The sequence below is a fragment of the Eleutherodactylus coqui genome, chromosome 1 (genome assembly GCF_035609145.1).
Source record: "Eleutherodactylus coqui strain aEleCoq1 chromosome 1, aEleCoq1.hap1, whole genome shotgun sequence".
In the NCBI taxonomy this organism is placed as follows: domain Eukaryota; kingdom Metazoa; phylum Chordata; class Amphibia; order Anura; family Eleutherodactylidae; genus Eleutherodactylus; species Eleutherodactylus coqui.
Genome location: NC_089837.1, coordinates 484,962,580 through 484,981,598, shown reverse-complemented (window position 1 = coordinate 484,981,598; position 19,019 = coordinate 484,962,580). Strand labels below are relative to the sequence as shown.

Genomic DNA, 19,019 nt, shown 5'->3' with positions numbered 1-19,019 from the left:
CTATACTGATAATAACTCCTTAGCCTACTTGAACTCTGCCAAGTTATGAGCACTGGAACAAAGCTTGGCCTCAAGACTGGCCAATTTCCACTTTACCATCAAATATAGAGCAGGCAAGAAAAGAAAGAATGCTGATGCCTTGTGTAGGACTGCCCACACCAATACATTCTTCCCCAGCAGACAAATGGGAAGAGATTGAGATGCCAAATTTTGGGGGAACCAAAGTTTATCCACAGAAACAGACTTAAATCATTTTTGTTAGATGAGACCCCAATAGACAGTCTTGAAGAAGAGATAAATTGCCACAGCCAGAGGAGACAGAGACCTTAATGACTGTCCCTATTTTTGACCCAACGAACCTCTTGACATGATACTTAGAACTGTTCATGGATTACAAAAGTTGGCTGATGCACAAAAAGGAAAGGCCATCCAGATTGTGCGAGGCTCAGAGGAACAATATACAGCCACTTATATGAGAGACACTAAGGCTGCCTGCAGACGGCCGGGTCGGACCAGACCCGAATCCCTGCAAGGACCAGCGCAGAACTCACCTCTCCTGTGGCTTCAGCTCTTTGATGTGCAGAGCAGAGCCGGAGAGTGGAATTTCTGTGCGGGGCTCGAAGATAGAGAATGCCGTGATTTGTTTTCCGCGTGGACAAATCGCGGCCGTCTGCATAGGATTGCGTTTTCTAACCGCAGCATCTACAAGACTGCTAATCCGGGAGACAAAACGCTCTTGTCTTCAATGACAGACATTTTGTCTCATATCCCCCTCGCGACGACTAAGGCAGAATAAAACTTTTTGGGCCTCATTTAGCAAAATTGTATTAGTAAAAGTGTCCTTGCTGCCCATAGCAACACATCACAGCGCAGCTTTCATTTTACCTCAACAGCTTGAAAAAATGAAAGCTGCGCTCTGATTGGTTCCCGAGGGCAGTAAGTAGAATCTTACTGTTAGTTTTTGAAATTTTTTTAATTTGTTTCGAATGAAATAAAGTGTGTGTAGGAGTTTCATTAAGCCTGAGTATTGGGGTTTCAAAATCAGAAAGATCATACCCTGTATAATAGAGGGTGACATTGTACGATGCAACATCTTTAGGAAGCTTCTAGATTTGGAGATCTAAAGAGACAGTTGAAGTGTTGGGCTGCTTTTAGATGGAAAAACGTAATTTAGGGCTGGATAAATCCCATTTATTCCAGCCACACACAAAAAAAAAAAAAATCTAAAGATGAAAACCTGACAGAATTTTTGGGGGAAACTCCATTCAAATCAATGAAGAAATAAATAAAACTAAAAACGGATCCCGTTTGTGCAGGGCCGGATTCATAGACATCCTGGACCTCAGGATTGGACCCCCCTGATCTAAAGCAGTGTTCCCCAACTCCAGTCCTCAGGGACCGCCAACAGTTCAGGTTTTCAGGATTTTCTCAGTATTGCACAGGTGATGTAATTATTGTCAGCGCCTCAGACATTGCCACAGGGGTTCTTACCATAGGATATCCTGAAAACATGACCTGTTGGGGGTCCCTGAGGACTGGAGTTGGGGAACACTGATCTAAATGATAGTTGCTTCATGTAAATGGTACCTCAAGACAAAAGCCATCCCCGTGGGAAATATGCCACAGTCACTGGTTTGCACATTACCTGTTAAACTGGTTTCTCACAATGGACTTTTTGAAAATGGGTTGCCTGGTTTAGCACACCCAATTTAACCCTTTTATGACCGCGGGTCATTGATTTGTCTGCAGTTTTGGTATTCCCACTTTCAAAAAAATTCTAAGCCTTTTTATCCGTCAGGTGACATTTACATGAGGGCTCCCCGTTTGCTGGGCGAGTCGTATTTTTCAATGGTAACATACTATATAATGTATTGGGAGATTTAAAGAGAACCTGCTCTTTCACTGCGTAGCGCCACTTCAGCTGTAGTAAGGAGACCAGAGACATATAGTGCTATACAGGACTGTCATCAGCTGCCTGAAAGAGGCGACGACGGCCTATGTAGTAGAAGTGCAGGTACTCTAAAGATTGCTACGTGGCTTGAGGCACTTTCCGGCGTCCTTGCGAGCACGAGCTAAATCCCCACTGACATGGCACTGGAGTATATTCCACAGGTCAAGCAGAAGACCCTAAGACAGAGTGACCATCCTGCTGCCCAATGAACCACCTTCGACGCTTCTGAGGTGCCCTCTGGTCACCGCGGGGACTGAGGCCCAGCTGCGGCCTGCATGCATGCATTATATTTATTTATATTTATATATATATATATATATATATATATATATATATATATATATATATATATATATATATATATATATATATTTTTTTTTTATTTTTATTTTTTTTTTTACCTTTCCACTGTCTCGTTGCTCACCAACAGCGGTTTTGCTACAGTGGTCAAGGTGTTTACCCATGTGACCGCTGCAGCCTACAGGAGGCTGGGCAGCGACTTCATCAGAGAGGTCCTATAAACCTGTCTTGGGCCTCCTTCATTAGAAGCCTATGTGACAGGTTTACAGGATGTCATCGGGGCTTCGCACCTGGTGACATCACCCATCACATGCCGCAGCACTAGACCTCCACTCCGGCACCACGGTGTTTATTGGTTCAATCACTGCCATTCATCAAGCACTTGCTGTGATTGGCTAAGTGTCAGCCAATCACAGTCAGCGCTTCCAGGAGGCAAGAATTTTTGAATTCCAGGCCAAAAGAGAAGATGATCCGTGCCGGGACCTGGGGAGAAGATGTGGCCGGGCTGACAGCTCGTCTGAGGTGATGTATGTGTGTTTTGTTTTGGGTTTTTTTTCTGGCAGGGCTTAGATTATAGCTTTGACAGTAGCATTTCCTACTGTCAAAGTTGCATCGCATGCAAACCGCATTTTCGTGGGATGCAACAGAGAGGAAGGCTCCATAGTGAAACATGGGCTACAAAACCTCGCATGTCACAGGCATATCGCCGGACCTGCGAGGTTTGTGTGTGGTTTTGTAGCATGCTACAAAACATCTCATGTGTGAAGGAACCCATAAAAAAGCATGGGCTTCACATACATGCGATTTGTAGCAGCACGACTTTGTTGCCCGTGTGAAGAAGGCCTAAAGGGGTTGAGTCATTTAATGACTCAACCCCTTAATGTGAAAGTAGAAAGATGGTGATTGTGACAACATTCCTACATGTTAATCGCATGAATACGTTTAAAGACGGAAGCGGCACAGAAATCCCCTGCTGGAGCTTAACCTCCTCCGGCGGTTTATGAAGGTTCTCACCGTCCGGCTACATAAAGCTTCTACAGGAATGGCTTTTTCCCCGTATCTTATGTACATAAGATTAGATGTCGCAGGAAATTCTGATAATTCCCATTTAAGGTTACCACAAGCACAGATCACATGACCAACGTACGAAAGCCATGCGGCAAAACGACGTCTTTTTAGAGGTGATTGTACGGCTATAGAAAGCTAGTAGCCCGGAGCGTGGAGAGCGCAGTAATAGCAGATCAGCCGAGCGCTACTTCCAGACTCCTTGTGCTTGCAACACAGCTGATCTTAGAGGTCATTCAAGGACACGTCTGCTTAAAGGGGTTGTCCTGCGAAAGCAAGTGGGTCTATGCACTTCTGTATGGCCATATTAATGCACTTTGTAATATACATCGTGCATTAATTATGTGCCATACAGAAGTTATTCACTTACCTGTTCCGTTGCTAGCGTCCTCGTCTCCATGGTGCCGTCTAATTTCAGCGTCTAATCGCCCGATTAGACGCGCTTGCGCAGTCCGGTCTTCTCCCTGGTGAATGGGGCCGCTCGTGCCAGAGAGCTGGTCCTCGTAGCTCCGCCCCGTCACGTGTGCCGATTCCAGCCAATCAGGAGGCTGGAATCGGCAATGGACCGCACAGGGCCCACGGTGCACCATGGGAGAAGACCCGCGGTGCATCGTGGGTGAAGATCCCGGCGGCCATCTTGCTAAGGTAAGGAAGAAGTCGCCGCAGCGTGGGGATTCGGGTAAGTACTAAACGTTTTTGTTTTTTTTCACACATGCATTGGGTTTGTCTCGCGCCAAACGGGGGGCCTATTGAAAAAAAACAAAAACCCGTTTCGGCGCGGGACAACCCCTTTAACCCCTTCAGGACCAGAAGGTTTTTTTCTCCCCACCTTCCAAGAGCCATCATTTTTATATTATTTATTTATTTTTTATTTACCTAGCCATGTAGAAGGGCTTGGTTTTTGCAGGACAAGTTTTTTGTTTTTTTGTGTTTATGGTAGCATATACTAAAAAAAAAAAAAAATTTTTTAATAAAAAAAAGAGAAAAAAATAAATAAATAAAATTTTTAAAAAAAGGCAGCTTTAGGGCGGCTTCAGACGACCGTATATCGGCCGGGTATTCACGCCGGCTGATATACGCCGTCACTCTCTGCAGGGAGAGGAGCCTGGAAGAGCCAGGAGCAGTGCTCTGAGCTCCCGCCCCTACGGCCTCCTCTCCGCCCCTCAGCACTATTTGCAATGAGAGCAGGGGCAAAGCTAAATTCCAAGAATTAGCTCCGCCTCTCCTCATTGCAAATAGTGCAGAGGGGCGGAGAGGGGGTGGAGAGTTGGCAGAGAGGGGGTGGGAGCTCAGAGCACTGCTCCTGGCTCTTCCAGCCTCCTCCCCCTGCAGAGAGTGACGGCATATATCAGCCGTCGTGAATACCCAGCCGATACACGGTCATCTGAATAAGCCCTCAAAAACAATGAAACAAAAAAAAATAAAAAATATGACATGAACTTTGTCCTGTGGAGCAGTATAATTCTGGTGATGCTAAGGGCTCCTTCGCACTGGCTATTGCGATATCGCTGCAAGGAAATCACAGCAAACAACGCAACTTTTTTCCCATAATTTTTTGAGCAGCAGCGCTTTTTCTTGCAAAAACATCACTTCTCACGTTTTAAAACACAATTTTGCTGCGATCTTTTTATATGAAAGTCAATAGGACTTTCTAATGTTAAAAGCACATCACATGAAAAGCGCAAGGTTGTGCTTTACGATGAGATTAAAAAGGAGGCTCCATAGGGAAACATGGGAGATTACAAAAAAAAAAACCCACGCGAAAAGCAGAAGGAAAGGGCATTGCGCAATATTTTTTTCCCTCGCAACATCACGAGTGAAAACATTACAAATATAAAGGAAACCATTGAAAAGCATGGGTTGCATAATTCCGCTTTTTCATTCCCTCTCGCGTGGCGCGAGTGTGAAGGCGCCCTAAAATGTATTTTCTATGTACTAGATAATATTTTTTTTTTATGTTTCTCCACCTTTAAAAATAGATTTCCGTCTTATTCTGAAATCTGTAACTTTTTAAATTTTTTTCGCCAATTCGGGTAAGGGTTTTTTTGGTTTGTTTTTTTTATTAGTAGCACTTTGTGAATCGCACATCTTTTTGATGGTTTTAGTCACATTTTTTGGAAGCTAGGAGAGCAATTTTTTTTTCCCTTTAGGCCTTCACCATGCGGGATAAATATTGTTATACTTTACGAGTCCTGGCTTTAAGTCCACAGCAATAGCAAATATGGCAGGCATTATTATTATTATTATTATTATTATTATTATTATTATTATTATTATTATTATTATTAAGACTATGAAATCAATGAGAAACAGATTTTTTTTTTAACCTGTAATATGTTGTATTGTTAATTAAAAAAAATAATTATTTTTTTTTGGTCCCTAAAGGGGACTTGAATTTGCAATCATTTGTTCACATGCACTATACATAATGTTTGCTTTGAAGATCTGCCACTGCAGCGCTAGATAGGCATCAAGGAATGGCAGCATTGGGAGCCTTCAGTAGTCCCCGAACTGCCAAGACGGCCCATCGGTATGAAAGAGTTAGCAGCACAACACGTTGTATGAAACAGTAATAGGGCGCTCAAAGAGGTCTATAGGGTACCCCTTACGCATCTGGTTTCACAGAGGTGTACACCATCGTGTGTGCCCCCCCAATCACATTCACAAATCCATTTGGATGTCACAGCTATCCACTAGAACTGCTGCCCCCTGGGAGAGAACGCCTCCGCTAGATGGCGCCATATGGAGAGACAGACGGTGGCCCACAGTGCGCCCGAGTCCTTATACCCGATCACAAGTCCTATAAAATACTGTAATAAAGGCTTTATAAAACAGAGGAATAGTCACTGGGAACGCCTTCAGTGTGTTCACTATCTTGCCAACCGCCCACACTCCGGGAAAATAGGGAATTTTTCAGTTTCCGTGAAAAAATTAAAAAGTAGATGCGTCGGTGATTTTTGAGGCCGCTGGTACTGGAGAGGTCAGTATGACTGCAATCATCATTTTACGGCTCCCAGCAAATGATGAATTCATATCGGCGGCCGCCCTAAAATCTATCATTCTCTACGGTTTCCTAATACGTCCGTAAAAACTTGTCTGTCTGTGATTTTTGCATAAAATTATCCAGAAGGAAAAAGATAAATAAAATCCATGTTGGCGACTGTTCACTATACGGCTCACGAGGAAACATCCACAAAAGGTCAAAATTGTGGAACTACATATGACTGGGCGTATACCTTATATCCCGCTACTCAGCAGAGCGCTTATCCGGCCGCTACATTTGTGGTAGCTGAAAGCAGCCGTAATAGAAGCCACGATAGCTTGACCTAAATGACGTGTGGGTCCTACATACACGCACGGTCTGGAAGCGTAGGGATCTCCTACAAGCTTGACTTTTAATCAGTCAGCAACCATGTATACAAGAGCGCCGGCGCCTGTTCAGCTGGTGGGCAGAAGCAGCGTGTGCCCAGCGGGCAGCCGCTCACACTGTCCTCAGGGTTTGGCGCAGAGCTGACGGTTGAAGACCACTGACGTACCAACTTAATGATTGGTTCCTTTTCCACGGCTGAAGGGCCGGCACACCTTACTGTACTACGCCGATCACAAGCTGCAGGGAGGTATATGGCACACCTTACTGTACTACGCCGCTCACAACCCCAACCCCTGCAAGCTGCAGGGAGGTATATGGCACTCCTTGCAGTGCAGTGAGGCTCCTTGCATTGTGATGAGGTGCATTAATCGCAGCAAAAGAATGCAGACCACGCTTGAAAAAAAATATATATCACTTTTTTGTTTTTTTAAATCAAGCGCAGGTCTGCGAGGCCCCAATGAAATCAATGGGAACCTTGTACTGCGATAATAAGTGGAAGTGTGAGAGCGGCGACGCGATTTTTTCTCCCTCTAATAGGAACTAACGGCGATTCCAGAACAGAACTGCCCACAAATAGGGAAGGGGAAAAAAGAAAGCAATTTTTTTAAAACTTTTTACATTTTTTTTTTAAACCCCACCCCTCCCATTGCAAATAGTGGCAAGGGGCGGGAGCTCAGTTCCTGCTCCTGGCTCTTCCATCCTCCCCCCCCCCCTGCAGACAATGACACCGTATATCGGCTCGGCGTGAAAACTGGCGTCTGCACAGGCTACACAACATCGCTACAACGTGAGGCCCATGGCTCCCAATGGGTTCACACGAGCGATGGTTTGTAGCCCGTGCGGAGGCCGCCCTACAGGCACGTTTGCATTTCACAACAGCGAACGCAATTTCAGTCCATGAAAAGCGCCCGGTTTTCATCGCCTGTGTTTCATGGTCACATGACATCTGTAGTCGCTGTGTGTAACATGCACAAGAATTTTTTTTTAAAAACCTCTAACACACCTAATTGCTGTCATTCCCCCCCACCCCCACCTTCTCTTGGCAACATACATAAAAAACACAATCAAGACGCGTGCAACTGCGCATTTGCTGTGTTTTTTACGTGATCCCAAAGACTTGAATAGGCGATTTCACTCTAAATATGGATAAAAACATGTTTTTTTTCCCTCGCAATCAGTTCGTGAATACTAAAAAAAGTCATCTAAATACACCGATGCAAACCGTGTTGTAGGCCGTCGGCACATCCGTAAAAAACCATGTTCTTCTGTACAAACACATTGGTCGGGTGACTCTCGGTAAACACTGTAACTTCATTGAGAAGTGCACATAAACAGACTCTGCAGCAAGCAGGGACGGGCGGTTTAACATCTGCGCTGGGGATTCCCCTCTCCTGCTCTGTTGGGGGGGGGGGGGGGCAGTAAAGGGGAATCCCCATGGCTGAATCGTTCCATCTCCAGATGGAACCGAACGGTGCCGGACGGACTGCATCGACTATAATGGGGTCCGTCTGCCTTCTCGATTGGCTGACTGACGTTTGGCGTCCTCCGTAATTTCTGCGATTTTTTAGCAGATTTTAATAGCAGGATTCCATCTGCTGCAAGTTTGAAATCCGCAACAACAATTCTGCGAGCTTTTCGCTGCGCGGTTTAATCCTGCGGTTTTGAAGTAAAGACGCACGAAATTTAACAGGTACGGATTTCAAGCTCCATAGGGATAATAATGTGATGCAGAAACGTCGGCGCGGACCAATACCGTCCCGGGTGAAGGGTCCCTCACATCCTACATGGCTGAAAGATCGAAAAACTTTAATTCAACAACCTTTTTTCTTCGTTGCCATTTTGTGGGGGAAAAAAGTGAAAACTTTGTATTTTTTAGATATTTTGTACATACGGCGTTGCACGTAGCGTTGTTTCTCCCCACCAAGTGTTACAGAACCTGCAGAGGCTACAAACTGAACCTGCGCTATTAGTGTGATGCGAGTGCAAACACCAAAACTCCTGCAGAGGCACAGATGACGGTACACAGCGCCTCCTGCAGGACGGTCTACAGCTGCGTGACTTACCGCGCCAATCACAGACAACCGGATCGCCAGTGTCATCGGTATACATCCCTCCGCAGCACAAATAACAACACGACAGGAACGAAGTACTAGACATACAGATGACAGCGGGCGGCTGGGATGTCACCGACAGCTGCGACACCACCGTTCACACCAGCAGCGCTGACGCAGAACACAGATCACCCGCAAACCGTTCTGCACACACAAGCAGGAGCCCCTTATGTAGGGACGCCCCAACTTCACACCCTCATCCGTCCTCTTCTATGTGTTGTGTAACATGACCCTGTCAGGGAAGATGTCACCCCACTCATGTCCGGCCGTAGTCCCTCTAACACGTTAGTCACCTGCACAGCCCGGGGCGCCCGACTCCTCAGCCCCGCTGACAGCCGGCTGTATATTATGGAGGCCGCCATGTTGTTCTCTGTTGTCTCTGACAGACACGCCTCGGTGATCACCTCACTGCGCAGGCGCACTCGCCAGTGTCATAGAGCTGCCGGCTTACAGCGCCGCAAGATCCCCTCACTGACGGAGACGCTCTATCTCTGACTGTGAGGAAAGGTCATACTCTATGGTAATCAGTGCAAGTTCTCGGTTAAGGTGGCGATAGAGCGCAGAGTAGTGGTGTGTTACCGCAAGGTGTACAGAAACCGCAAAAACTCCCTCCCCAGGAGAAAATATAGTGTGTGCACTAACCAAACTCAGCAATACACATGCATACTTATATATGTACATGCAATGCTGAAGTGCGTTTATAAAGTGGTAAAAAGTCAGCAAACTCTTATTTTGTGCCCCCCCCCCCGCCTTAAAACCTTTGTATGTCGTATTAACAAACTGCCGCATCATATACACACATTTTATATATATATATATATATATATATATATATATATATATATATATATATACACACACAGACATACTTTGTAAAAAAAATCCCGCCCCTAAAGGCTCCTTCCCACAGACGGATTTCCGCCGCGTAATTTGCTGCGGAAATCCGCTGCGTTGCCCGCAGCTATTAGGTTCTGTTGAACCTAATAGCTCAGGGCTCACGGTGCGGAATTCCGCACCGTGAAATCACCCAACCTCACCCGCGGCATGCTCTATTTGCCGCGGGTGTACGCGCGGACGGCTTCCTTTGCAGTCAATGGAAGCCGTCCGTCACGCTACCTTCTACTGTAGCACAGCAGAAGATAGCGTGAAACCGCATCCCCGTCTACCGCCGCCGCGTCATATGACACGGCCGGCCGCATCATGTGACGCGGTGGGCGTGTCATGCGACATGGCCGGCGTGTCACATGATGCTGTGGCGCGTCACGCCGAAGCGTCATGCGGGAGAGAGGACGCCAGATCCACAGGTAAGTTTGGGTGTCTCTGGGGGGCGCCGTGACGGGCTCCGCCGCTGAATTCCGCGGCGGAGCCCGTCACGGCCGTGTGCAGCCGGCCTAAAAGAAGTTGTGGTTTTGCTGCAGAATTCAGCATGCAGACAGTTACGTAAGTGATGACAGTTGTGGTGATTGGATGAACGGTCTTGTCACCTGAGACCCTACAAGTGGTTTCCCCCTTGGCCTATAAAAGGCTCTCGGAGGCTCCTTGTGTGTAGTGACCTCTTTTTCCGCTTGTGTGGAGCTTGTTGACCACTAGACGCCTCTACGATGCAGAGAAGAGATTTCACCCCGTACCAGAGTCTGAGAGGGGTGCATTATTGGGATGTGAGAAGCTGGATGGTCGTATCGATGAATTGTCCCCCACCGGCCGTTCTGACCAGTTCATGAGGGCACACAGTGCGACTGGGCTCAGGACACCCTTGACAGATCACCAGTAGAGAGGATCATCTGATTGGCCAGATACAGGTGCCACCATCGTTACAGCGGTATGTCTCCACTGGAAGTATGGGTTGGCCGGACTCAGCTACAGGTCACGCCCAAAGCGACACACCTTCACTGATTCCCAAGGTCCGAGGTAAGCTGACAAATGATCAGCCCTGAGGCTACAACCACGGCTACCTTTGAGCTCCCAACCGGCTAGCATGCTTCGCAGCTTAAACTAGAGCTGTACATCCAATTGTTCCGGGAAGGCAGCAGAAAGCAGTAGCGCTCAGGTCGGGAGCTTGGGGGTTGACATGGCTATAGCCTTGGAGGTCCATGTCCTGTATCACATCTTACATTTAAGTTAGAGACGGTACAACAGGGTTCTAGAGCCTCCATGTCCGCCCGTATGACATTTTGTATACAAGCTAGAGGTGGTACAACAGGGTTCTAGAGCCTCCATGTCCGCCTGTATCACATTTTGTATCCAAGCTAGAGGTGGTACAACAGGGCACTAGAGCCTCCATGCCTGTCCGTATCACATCTTGCATACTAGGTATAGGGGGTACAACTGGGTTTGAGAGCCTCCATGCCCGCCCGGATCACATCTTATATCCAAGCTATAGGAGGTACAACAGGGTAGCAGAGCCTCCATGCTCGCCCGTATCACATCTTACATTCAAGCTAGAGGCGGTACAACAGGGTACTAGAGCCTCCATACCCACCCGTATCACATCTTGTATACAAGCTAGAGGTGGTACAACAGGGTACTAGAGCTCCATGCCCTCCTGTATCACATCTTGTATCCAAGCTAGAGGCGGTACAACAGGGTACTAGAGCCTCCCTACAAGTGTTCAGTTTTCCATAGTAAATTACACTTTTGCTCTAATATTTTAACCCCTTAAGGACCAGACCCTTTTTAGGGATTTTACCTATGTGGTGGTTTAACTGCCCTATTTTTTTCCCTTCAGCTACCAAAATGATTTTTGCTGCGTTTTCTTTTCCGTTACGTATAGGGCTATTTTTAAATATCTTTTTCACTAACTTTTTTAGTTTTATTGGGGAGCCAAAAAATTAGTATATTTGCGCTAAAATAAACTATGGGAATGGGTTCCTCGTTTTGTTTCGGACGTTTTGATATATAATATGTATGGTTTTGGATTACAGGGTGCATATGGTGACAGTTTTGGTTGGCGGCAGCTTTGGGTTATTTTCTTAATTATGTACCAGTATATATTTTTATTTTATCCTGTAATTTTGTTTTACTTATTTATGTAATTATTTTTTTTTTACAATCTATGTCCCCCATGACATTATATAAGACCTCTGGGGGACATTCGCATGTTGTTTTTCTTTTTATTACACACCTTTCCACTGTAGCTGGGGCAACAATAGGAGCCACATCCATAGGAGCCTCAGTTACAGGGGAAAACATCCCCCTGTAGTGACCATATTCACTGGCAGAGCTGATCAGGGGATCCCAGTGGTCATGTCACCGCGGGCTTGCGAAGAGAAAGAAACACTTTTACTTTTTAGTACATAGTGTGCATTGAGTGCTATGTACTAGGGAAAGGAAAAGGCAGAAGGGTTTAAAAACCTTTCCTTCAGGTTATCAACTGTGACTAACAGCTGACAGCGAACCTGCTTCTGATTAATTGCAGAAGCAGAGGCTTTAATCCTGCACCGTATTTTTAGTATCGGCCGGGATTAAAGTGCAGGACCAAGTGCCGTAAATTCACAGCGCTTAGTTCTTATTGGGTTATTCAGTTAAGGCCCTTTTACACACAAAGATAATCTTTCACACAACTGAACGATTTAGCGATGTATTTTCATAGACCATTAACACTTTAGCATCTTTATTTGTATGTAAAAGGACCTCCAGGAGTTGTTTGCAGAGCCGAGAGTGTGTTTAAACACATGCCCAGTTGTTTAAATAGCTGCTGCACATTCCATTGTTCTGCTATGGAGATAACAGTGTGTGATCTATTGAAAGATAAATATGTTTGCTTTATCTCTCAGTAGCTGAATGATGGATTTTAAGTTAACCTTAAAATCATCGTTCAAACAAAAAGTGCAGATGCCCGTGTTTACATGTAACGATTATCACTCATTTTCAGTCGTTTGAACGAATTTTAAGCGATAATTGCTACATCTCAATGGGCCTTTACTTATATCAACGTTCCAATCACACAGAGAAAGTTTCATTTCATTCCGACAACTCCTTCCAGGTTTTACATTTTTTCGATGATGAGTGTATGTATTAACTAACGGCTGCAACATATATATATAAATTGAAAATTCTTTTTTTACATTTTGTTATATTGTGGCCTTGTGCAAATTTAAAGGAAATTCAAGCTATTTCCCATCATTCTGCACTCCATAATGACTAAATGAAAGCAGAATATTGAAATTCTTTGTCTTTTTTTTAATGAAAACCTAACATTTTGCCTTGACATAAGTATTCAGACACTTTGGTATGACACTTGAAATTTAGCTCTGGGGGCTTCGCAATTTCTCTTGATCACCTTTAACCCGTTAAGGACACGTCCTTTTTTTTCCATTTACGTTTTTTCCTCCCCCTTTAAAAAAGAATCATAACTCCCTTATATATCCATTGACGTCGCTGTATGAGGGCTTGTTTTTTGCGGGACGAGTTGTATTTTTCAATGGTGCTATTTAATTTACCATAAAATATACTGAAAAACTTTTAACAAATTCTAAGTGGAGTAAAATTTAAAGAAAAAAAACGAAATTCCGCCATCTTTTGGCACATCTTGTTTTTTTCGGCACACAAACTGCAACAAAAATGACCTGATAACTTTATTCTATGGGTCGGTACGATTACTGCGATACCAAACATATACAGTTTTTTGTTGTTTTCTTTTTGCCGTACTACTTTTATTTTTTTCAAAGATATTACATTTTTTTAAATTATTTTCTGCCACCATCTTTTCAGCACAATAACTTTTTAATTTTTCTGTTGACATAGTTGTGCAAATGCTAATTTTTAGCGGGACGTCCTGTAGTTTGCATTGGTACCATTTTTGAATACATATGACTTTTGATCACTTTTTATTGCATTTTTTCTTTGAGACAGGCTGGCCATTTCGGGCGTTCTTTATTTATTTATTTTTTCTCGACGTTCATTGTGCAGGGTAAATAATGCATTACTTTGATAAATCAGACTTTTATGGATGCAGCGATACCAAATATGTATTTTTGTTTTAATAGTTTGATTCTTTTATAAATATGGTAAAAGGGGTGTTTTTTAAAATTTTATTACTTTTTTTTAATAATTAGTAAAACTTTATTGATCTTTTTTTTTCTCTTTTTTTAGTCCCCCTAGGGGACAACAACTTGTGATGCTTTGATCGCTCCTGCAGTATGAAGTAATGTCATAGCATTGACAGCAGCATTTAAAGGGTTAACGGCTTATCAGAGCTGTTGTCGCCAGGTGTCAGTTGTAAGAAACAGTTGGCGTCTACTCTGACGCTGCAAGACGTAAATGTACACCCTGCAGCGTTAAGGAGTTAAGATTTTTCTACAACTTGATTGATGTCACCTGTGGTAAATTAAGTTGATTGGATGTCACCTCTGTCTATATATAATGTCTCACAGCTCACAGTGAATATCAAAGGCAAAACCAAGCTGTGAGGAAGAAAGAATTGTCTGTAGAGCTCAGAGATAGGATTGTGTGGAGCAGAGGCGTAATTTGAAGCTCCTGGGCCCCAATGCAAAATCTGGGACAGGGCCCCCAACTATAATGCTTTATTCATAGTACTGGGCTCCCTATATGGAGAAGAGAGGCCAAATGCCCCCCCCCCCCCAAGGCTCCTGGGCCCGGGTGCAACTGCATCCCCTGCATTCTCTATAGTTACACCCCTGGTGTGGAGGCACAGATCTGGAGAAGGCTACAAAAAATTCGGCTGCACTAAAAGTTCCCAAGAGCCCAGCGGCCTCCATAATATTTATATGGCAGAAGTTTGGAACAACCCGGACTCTTCCTAGAGCTGCTGACCCACCAAATTAAGTAATCAGGGCAGAAGGCCCTTGGTAAGAGAGGTGACCAAGAATCCAATGGTCACTCTGGCTGAGCTTCAAAGATCCTGTGTGGAGAAACTACAAGAAGGTCAACCCTCACTGCTTGACTTGCACCCAATTGAACATCTCTGAAGAGACCTGAAAATGGCTGTCCACAGACGGTCCCCATCCAACCTGACAGAGCTTGAGAGGATCTGCAGAGAAGAATGGCAGCAAACTCCCAAATCCAGATGTGCAAACCTTGTAGCATCATACCCATGAAGTACTGAATACTTATGTCAATACAAAATGTTAGTTTTCTTTTTTTTTAAGGCCTCATGTCCACTTACACACACGGATTCCATCTGCTGAATCCCACAGCGGAGTCCAGCCGTGCTCGCAGACATGGACAGAAAATAAATTTTCTTACCTGTCCAGATCCAGCGCGGGTCTCCTCTGTGCCGGACATATCTTCTTTCTTCAGCATGGTGGATGCGTCCAGACGCTCTGCATGACGTGCTAGACACTTGTGCAGTGCAATTTTTTTTTTCAAATCGCCTGCTTCCCGTGGATCCGTGGCACGTCCACAGTGATAGCTGTGGCTGTGGCGCGTATCGGACGGCTTCCATTGACTTCAATGGAAGCTGTCCCACAAGATCCAGAGAAAAATGGAGCATTTTGTGATTTCTTCCTGCGAGTGCGATTCGCATGCTTTACATTGTCTTTAAATAGTTTTTGCTAATGCATCCCTATGGGCGGCCTGATTTGCAGATCGCCCGCGCGTGTGCCACAAATCAAATCCGCCCATGGACATTGGGCCTTAGTGTTAAAAGACTTTCTGTTTTCACTTTGTCAGTATGGGGTACTGAGTGCAGAATGATAGGGAATAACTTGAATTCCTTTTTTAATTCACACACAGCTACAACATAACAAAATGTTTAAAAAATGAACAGGTCTGAAGACTTTCCAAATACATTATATACAATGCACAGGTTGGTTTACATACTAAATGGCTGGCAAGCAGCAGGAAGACCCCTTTATATAAAGAGTCCCCAAGTCTAAACTCAGCAATCATAAAAGAGAAGAGATTTCACTCATCAATCACTTTGTAGGTTCATCCCTAAAGTGAGGAATGCGACAGTTTTTTCCCCAAATTAATACGCTACAACACGCCCCATAACAGTGCAGTGAATAAGCCCCTACATACAGTTCTAGTAATGCTGTCATACAGTTCTTAGGCCATACTGCCAATTAGTGCTCAATTATTGCTGCAATGAAGTGCAAATTTAAATAATTCCTGAGATGTGTCATAATCGCAGAGATGCCCACAAAGCTGTAAGTGGGGAGCTTTGTCTATGACAGTTTGATAACTACATATATATATACAATGGATGATGTATCTGTGTTGCAGGTTTTTGTCACACTGGAGCATTATTAAATGTGTCTTTGCTGTCTTATATAAACGCCATATTCCTCAAACTTTTTAACAACAAATTGACACTTGCACCTGTTTTTTTCACATTCACGCCGGCCGATATACGGCGTCTCTCTCTGCAGAGGGAGGAGGCTGGAAGAGCCGGAAGCAGTGCTCTGAGCTCCCGCCCCCTTTCTGCCTCCTCTCCACCCCCTCTCCGCCCCTCTGCACTATTTGCAATGAGAGGAGGTGGGACGGGGGTGGGGCTAAATTCCGGGAATTAGCTCAGCCCCCATCCCGCCTCTACTCATTGAAAATAGTGCAGGGGGGCTGGAGAGGAGGCAGAGAGGGGGCGGGAGCTCAGAGCACTGCTCCCGATTCTTACAGCCTTCTCCCTCTGCAGAGAGAAACGCCATATATCGGCCGGTGTGAATATGCGGCCGATATACGGTTGTCTAAATGCACCCTTAGGTTTGCAGCTCAGGCTTTTCTGTCTCCTGCTGCTTCTGACACACGCAGGCGTTGTCCTGCTTTCCCTGTAGCTTGAACTGCTGTATATGTCCCTCCAGCACTTCAATGGTTACCTGCTCCACTGCTCCTAGCTCAGCTGTAGGGCATTGGTAATTATCTCTTTATTTCGCTAAGCTCCAAACACTCCCTCTTTGCCCCAGTGTTGTTGTGTGTATGCCTCTGACAACCAGCATAGGACTTGTCTGTCTTCTTATCTGTGCTTATCCTGTGGTTTATCAGTGTTCATTTGTTTGCTGCTCTCCAATCTTTGTATGCTTCCTGTTTTGTATCCCGTTGCTTGTTCCTCAGCCTTGTCCGTGTACGCTTCTCCTTTTGCCTGCCTGTCCCTGCACTGTTTCTGGTCCTGTTCTGTGTTTCTTTGTGTGTTCAGTGGCCTATCAGCCTTAGTCAGAACCAAGAGGAAGACCGCAGGGTCGTACTTATCAGGGCGCCTACCCCATTTTTAGGCAGGGTTGCCTCTCATCTCCCTGACTAGCGAAGGCCAAGGTGTTCCATCTATATTGCTGCTCACCGATCTGTTTCTGATTGCCTGGTACCGAAGCCTCTGATCACCAAGGGTCAGCTACTAACCTCGCTAGGATTGGTTCTACGCCAAAACTGGTCCCTAACGCACACTTTGATCCTTTCTCATTTTTTCAGCTTCTACTTGAGTCTCCATATTGTTGTTCCCAATGCCAGCTATTTTGTGGCATGCCAAGCTGTTTTGATTTTGTGGGGGAAAGTGCACAAGGTTTATTTGGAGTCTGTTTTTAGGATACAGTTATCATTTGTGACTTTTTAAAAAGTCGCTATGTTTTTGCGCAAGTCCACTTCAGTGTTGAGTTGGCATAGCTTTCCTGAACATAATTGAAGTCTTCTTTTGCAGTGTCTTTTTTTTCCTTCTCCAGCACCAAACACAACAAATTTTTCAAACAGTCGCACATTATTTGACAAATTAATAGTATTTTGTGTTGGTGTAGTGACGAAGCGCATGGTAAAAGATTGACTTTAATTATTCCTTGCATAATAGATCATCCTCTTAAGAAGCTGTCATTAGAGAACACAACAGGGTCATAAATCAATGAAATACCAGCATACTAAATATCTTTCATCACAAGAAACTATGTAGGCACAGCCTGGGGGTAGACTTGGGGCTCAGAGTGAGATCATTGTTCATCTAGTGTTAGCTAGAGCAATGGACACTATTCAGTAGTTTATATATACAGTAGTGGGCAAAAGCTTAAGGCAGGTGTAGAAAAAATGTTGCAAAGTAAGAACTCTTTCAAAAATAGAACTCTTAGTATTTCATTTTTGGCAATTAACAAATTGCAAAGTTAATCAACAAAAAAGAAATCTAAATCACATCAATATTTGGTGTCACCTCCCCTTTTGTCTTCAAAGCAGCATCAATTTTTGAAGGAACTCGTCAGGAAGGTTGTTCAAAAGATCTTGGAGAACTAACTACAGATCTTCTGTGGATGTCGACATACTCAAATCCTTTTGTCTTTTTATGTAATCACAGACAGGCTGGATGATGTTGAGATCAGGGCTCTGTAGGAGCCGAATCATCACTTCCAGGACTCCTTGGTCTCCTTTATATTGAAGATAGCTCTTAATGACAGTGTCTGTATGTTTGGGGTTGCTGTCCTGCTGCAGAATAAATTTGGAGCCAATCAGACGGTGAATGAGACCTCCCCTCCAGTTGGATGATTCCTCTGTTTCCTTTGATGTTACGTACATTCACAGACAGTCTTCTTCCTGCCTGACAATGTACGCTATGTCACTAGTTCACAGCCCAGCAGGGAGGGCCGAGCTATTGCAGAGATTGCACATGCCTGCTGTCTCTGTAATAGATCAGCATTTCTTCCTAGCCAGTGAACGCTACGTCACAGGGACGTGACCTTCACTGACCCGGCCGGAAGAAGAATGTGAGAAATCCACGCTTCATAACAAGAAGGGGAGGATCCGTCCGGCTTGCGGTGAGGTGACCCATTAGACTGGAGATCAGCAAGGAGAAGATGCAGTAAGGACTCTGCCTGGGGAGGAATAGGTGAGTATAGAATTTTTTTTTTTTTATGACAAAACGCCTTTAAGGGTAAATTTTTAATTCCCCGGAAATCAGATTCTATCTTATTTGGTTATAAAACCATCCTTCCTCTCACATACGTTTTTTCAGCATAACTATCCCCTGCTACTTCAAGACATTGAACAAAATTTGGCCAAATATCGTATGCACATGAAATATCCTATAAATCTTATATTTATTCCGAAACCTCCCTATTCCCATTCCTATAGCTTTCCTTCATAGCTATATCTGGGAAGGAAAACATTCCCATGTTGCGGCAAACATTATTTACCAACCTATAAATAAGGGGGGCTTGGATCAGGCCTGGCAGTGGAAATGTTTGGCTCTGTCTAAACATTGATTAGTTATGGAAAATTAATTTCCAGACTCATTAACTGCAAACACCTTGTTATAGCTAATTTCAAGCTGGTATCATTGCATGGAAATGTGTAGTTGTCT

The 19,019-nt window shown here is 44.5% G+C and overlaps 1 protein-coding gene across 1 annotated transcript in view; it reads right to left on the bottom strand.

The window, feature by feature from the left end:
• SUCLA2 (succinate-CoA ligase ADP-forming subunit beta) overlaps positions 1–9,214 on the bottom strand; it is a 103,003-nt gene extending 93,789 nt beyond the window's left edge. The window contains exon 1 of the mRNA XM_066586107.1: positions 9,091–9,214. Within this exon, the coding sequence (XP_066442204.1) occupies positions 9,091–9,159 (69 nt within the window). The 5' untranslated portion in view covers positions 9,160–9,214. The remainder of the gene's footprint in view (positions 1–9,090) is intronic.
• Between the last annotated feature and the right edge of the window lie 9,805 nt (positions 9,215–19,019).